We start from the raw sequence: 4,922 nt of genomic DNA, 5'->3' as shown, positions 1-4,922 counted from the left end.
GCAACTCTCCACCTATGCTCAAATGGTGGATCGAGCTTTAATTGTGGAACGAGAGTTAGCGGATTCCGAGCATATTCGAAATCAGCAATCAAGGAACAACAACCAACCACGCGGAGGAGGCCCATCCCGCAACACCAGAAACCATCCTACGCCAGCACCTTATGCCAGAGGGTTGTAGCAGCAACAAAGACAGAATCGAGGAAACCAGCAAGGAGGAAACTTTGTAAATGAGTGGAAAAGAAAGTGTTTCAGATGTGGTTAGTAGAGGCATCGTCGAAGTGAGTGTCCCCAGGGTGGGGAGTATTTTACGGATCAGCGAGGGGCACAACAATACAACAAATGCTAGCCAGGGCAAGGTTCTAAGCCTACTCAAAATACTCAGACCAACAAGGGGCGACCACAAGCCTCTAGAAATGCAGGCCAACCAAAAACACAACCACAAAGAGCTGGAAATGGAAAGAAACCAGAGGGGACTAACCAACATGCAGTAGGAAGAATGTATGCTCTCCAAGGAGAAGAGAATGTTGGTAACCCATCAGTAATTCAAGGTATGTTAATCCTTATGAATTCTTGGGTTAAAGTATTGTTCGATTCCGGAGCTTCGCATTCTTTTATATCTACTGCATGTGTGTCAAGTTTGGGTTTGGAACCCGAAACGTTAGAGGTAGCTATAAGTGTTGCTTCACGCTTAGGAGGTCAAACCCGAGTAAATCTAGGATGTAAGTCTTGTGAACTAGAAATCTCCGGTTCATATTTGATATGTGATCTAAGAGTTATGGATATGTCTGATTTTGGCGTCATCCTAGGAATAGACTGGTTGTCAGTTCATCGAGCCATTATTGATTGTTACCGTAAGACAGTGACAACATCCTCCCTTAATGGAACGAAAGTTCAATTTAAAGGAGATAGACAAGATTCTCTAACTCCAACGTGTTGCGAGTCGCGGTGGCATGATCAACTAACTGGATGGTTGGCAAGCTTAATTTTGGAAGACGAAAATCGAAAGGATCCAGGATTACCCCATGTAGTGTGCGAGTACGCTGACGTTTTCCTTGACGAATTACCGGGATTACCCCCAAAATGAGACGTAGATTTCACGATCGAACTTCAACCTGGGACTTCACCGATGTCAATAGCACCACATCGTATGGCGCCAGCTGAACTTCGAGAATTAAAGGAGCAGTTGCAAGAACTGTTGAATAAAAAGTTCATCAGACCAAGTACGTCTCCTTGGGGAGCGCCAGCATTATTCGCGAAGAAGAAGGATGGAACCTTAAGATTGTGCATCGATTATCGACAACTAAATCCAATCACCATTAAAAATCGATATCCCTTACCCAGAATTGATGACTTGTTCGATCAATCAAGAGGTTCAAAATGTTTTTTCAAAATTGACCTTAGGTCGGGATATCACCAACTTCGTGTTGAAGGAGAAGATATACCCAAAACTGCATTTCGAACCCGTTATGGCCACTATGAGTTTGTGGTAATGCCATTTGGTTTGACGAATGTGCTTGGGGTATTCATGAGTTTAATGAACAAAATTTTTACACCTTATTTGGACTAATTTGTGGTAGTATTCATTGACGATATTTTGATATACTCACTGTGGGAGCCGAATAATTTTGGATCAACAGGAGCGGACCAATTCGGTCCAGAACATAACTTCAATTCGGCATTGACCCTATCCAATTTTTGGGCCGAATAAAAGAGCCGGCATTCCTGCCAGTAAAACAAGGGCCGTGTAGGAGTGGACCAGGCCCGAGGGCCCCAAGAGAATACTATAAATACAAGATCTTCAGTCCTAAAGAGGTATGTGAGAATTACTATGCTTAGCTTAGAATACAAGCCTCCTCGAGTGTAAATACTAACTTGCCCGTTGGAGTGCTAATTCCGGCACCCCCGACCGGAGTGTTTATTCATTTTCAGGTGACCAGAAGAGGATCACGAGTGTTCCCCAAGATCCCGAAGAGTATTTCCAAACCACTTACCCACAATTAGCGCCGTCTGTGGGAATACTCAAGCACATCCATGGCGAGCGTGACGGAAGATCCTCCGACAGTCATTGTTGACCCTATACCTCACGATGAAACTACTTCAACAAACTTTCTTGGACCAGAAACTATCGCCGCACAACGTGCCTTCAATTTTGCCTCATCCTCGACTTCGGAGCACGAGACAATACAGGCAATCATGGAACAAGCAAAGCAAAATGAACAGAGGCTGGAGAGCATGATCACTGAGAACGAACGTTTTCGTGAAGATTTGGCCTTGGAAATGGCGAAGTCCAAACAAGCTGTGCGCTTAAATCCGAAATGATCTCTGAAGGCAGGTGGTCGAAAACCTCGAGCACGACAAGACACTGATAGCGACTCCGACTCATTATCCCCGGAGCCCAGGAAGAAAGGACGACATGAAACCACTAGTTCTTCCGAAGAAAGTCCCTGTACAATGCAGAAGCGAAGAAGGAAAAGTTCGGACGAAGACCAACACGACCTCTTCGTACGACGGATCGCAAAGGCTGCGCTACCAAAGAAATTTAAAGCACCGTCGTTCACCCTATATGACGGCAAATCAGACCCTACCGACCACATCCGCCACTACAAGCAGGCCATGACATTGCATGCAGACGACGAGGCTCTCATGTGTCGAATATTTCCCAGCAGTTTGGGACCGTTGGCGGTTCGGTGGTATTATAAACTGGAGCCCGCTTTGATCACAACCTTCCACCAACTACAGAAATCCTTTAGGGCCAAATTCATTACCAACGAAGTCCAACCAAAGCAAGCCGACTCCCTCTAGGCAATGCAAATCCTGCCAGGAGAAACACTAAGAGCTTATTCGGCGCGATATTGGGAATGCTTTAACCTTTTCGATGACGCTTGCAACAACTTCATGGCCATCACTGCCTTCAAAATGGGACTACAGCCAGATAGTGCCCTCTGCAGTTCCTTGACTAGAAGACCCCCCAAAACAGCTTGGGGGTTGATGAAGAAAGTAGAAGAACACTGTAAAATGGAAGACGACGCCATGCGGGTTAAAGCCGGACATGTGGTCAACAAAACGGCCCCTCCCGAAATCGCTCAGCCAATAAGTTCCGCACCACCTCAAAGCCTTGAACCACGACAGCGGGCTAAACAAGACAAGAGACAGGATTCTCGCCGATCCAGCGATCGATGCCCACACCAAGCCAATGAGCAACTGCAGGTCGATAGCAGGCGCACAAAGCGCACCGACAAGAAATATACGGAGCTGTCAGAGCCAATCAGCTCAATTATGCCCAAGATCCATAATCTTTCATTCTTCAAATGGCCGTCCAAGATGGTGGGACCTCCTGACACGAGAAGGCGGATAGACGTTGTGAATATCACAAAGATCACGGTCATAATACGGACAACTTCTATGCCTTGAAATACCACCTTGAGGAATTGGCCCAAGATGGTCGGCTCCAGCAACATGTCCGGAAAAGCACAATCAAAACTGTCGCCCTTCGGCAGGAGTCACCTCCCCTCGGCGTTATACATATGATATACAATCTTCCAACGCCACGCACCGTGCATGCAATCCATTCATCCCCCCAGGAGCAACGCGCACAAACGAAATAGCCCCACCAAGCGCCGAGCACTATCTTCGATGATTCCGATCTTATCGGCATAACACTCCCCCATATTGATCCATTGGTTATTGAACTACACGTGAACCGGTTTACCGTTGAACGCGTCCTCATTGACCGGGGGAGCACTTCAGAGGTCATGTATTACGAGACCTTCATCAAACTCAGCTTCAACGAATCAGACCTGTCTCCGGCTTCTCATCCATTGTTCGGCTTCAACGCGAATCTGGAGTATTCGTTAGGGAAAATCACATTACCCGTTCGAGCGGGCTTCCAAACGGTGGAAGTGGAATTCCTGGTCGTCAAGCTCCCTTCGCCGTATAACCTCATTATGGGGCGGACTTGGTTGCATACTATTTGGGCCGTACCAAGCACCTATCATCAGTTGCTACGTTTCCCGACCGAACACGGCGTTGAGCAAATTCGGGGTTCCCGGCAATCCGCACAAGCATGCTATCTCCTTTCTGGAAAGACACCAACGGAGACGTAGGTCAACTCCATTGAAGCATCAAATCAAGAGTCTCGATGAAGTCGGACGGCTTCGTGATAAGAAGCCACGGAAGTTGTAGGTGATACCGGTAGCAGCTTCTCAAGATGTCTGATCAACGCATCCAGCTGCGCCGCTGCACGCCGATAAAGTTTTCCCTGAAGGTATTTTTGGATGATAGAAGGCTAGTTGATGGAGAATTAGGCACGAGTTCTATCATAAAACCCGACTTGTGGGAATGATATTGGTTCTGAGCGGCTCACCATGTACACTTTCCACTTCTGTAATGCAAAGACGCCGGTTTACTGACTCTGCAATCTAGTTCAAAAGCTTCCGGATTCGGAGCGCCCTTCGTGGATGTCACGATTGGCCGAATTAACTCTCCGGATTCGGAGCCCCATCGGCGCATGACGTCCTTGGGCCAATAAAGCCTTCGGATTCAGAGCGCCCTTCGTGGATATCACGATTGGCCAAATTAAGTCTCTGGATTCGGAGCCCCATCGGCGCATGACGTCTTTGGGCCGAAAAAGCCTCCGAATTCGGAGCGCCATTCGTGGATGTCACGATTGGCCAAATCAAGTCTCCGGATTCAGAGCCCCATCGACGCATGACGTCCTTGGGCCGATAAAGCCTCCGGATTCGAAGCGCCCTTGTGGATATCACGATTGGCCGAATTAAGTCTCCGGATTCGGAGCCCCATCGACGCATGACGTCCTTGGGCTGATAAAGCCTCCGAATTCGAAGCGCTCTTCGTGGATGTCACGATTGGCCGAATTAAGTCTTCGGATTCAGAGCCCCATCGGCGCATGACGTCCTTGGGTC

The 4,922-nt window shown here is 47.8% G+C and overlaps 1 protein-coding gene across 1 annotated transcript; it reads left to right on the top strand.

Moving 5' to 3' along the window:
• The first annotated feature begins 496 nt into the window (after positions 1 to 496).
• Positions 497 to 1,084, top strand: LOC145805358 (uncharacterized). The gene has a single exon (XM_082900480.1). It carries the CDS (start codon positions 497 to 499, stop codon positions 1,082 to 1,084), a length of 588 nt encoding a protein of 195 aa, XP_082756606.1.
• Positions 1,085 to 4,922: the final 3,838 nt, after the last annotated feature.

This window comes from Camellia sinensis, chromosome 13, assembly GCF_055761805.1.
Source record: "Camellia sinensis isolate YWXY chromosome 13, ASM5576180v1, whole genome shotgun sequence".
NCBI classification, from domain to species: Eukaryota; Viridiplantae; Streptophyta; class Magnoliopsida; order Ericales; family Theaceae; genus Camellia; species Camellia sinensis.
Note: the sequence above shows the minus strand (reverse complement) of the source record. Positions and strands in the feature narration are given on the sequence as shown.

Coding starts and splice junctions, on each gene's coding strand:
- LOC145805358 (XM_082900480.1), top strand. CDS start 497: ATGTATGCTCTCCAAGGAGAAGAGAATGTTGGTAACCCATCAGTAATT.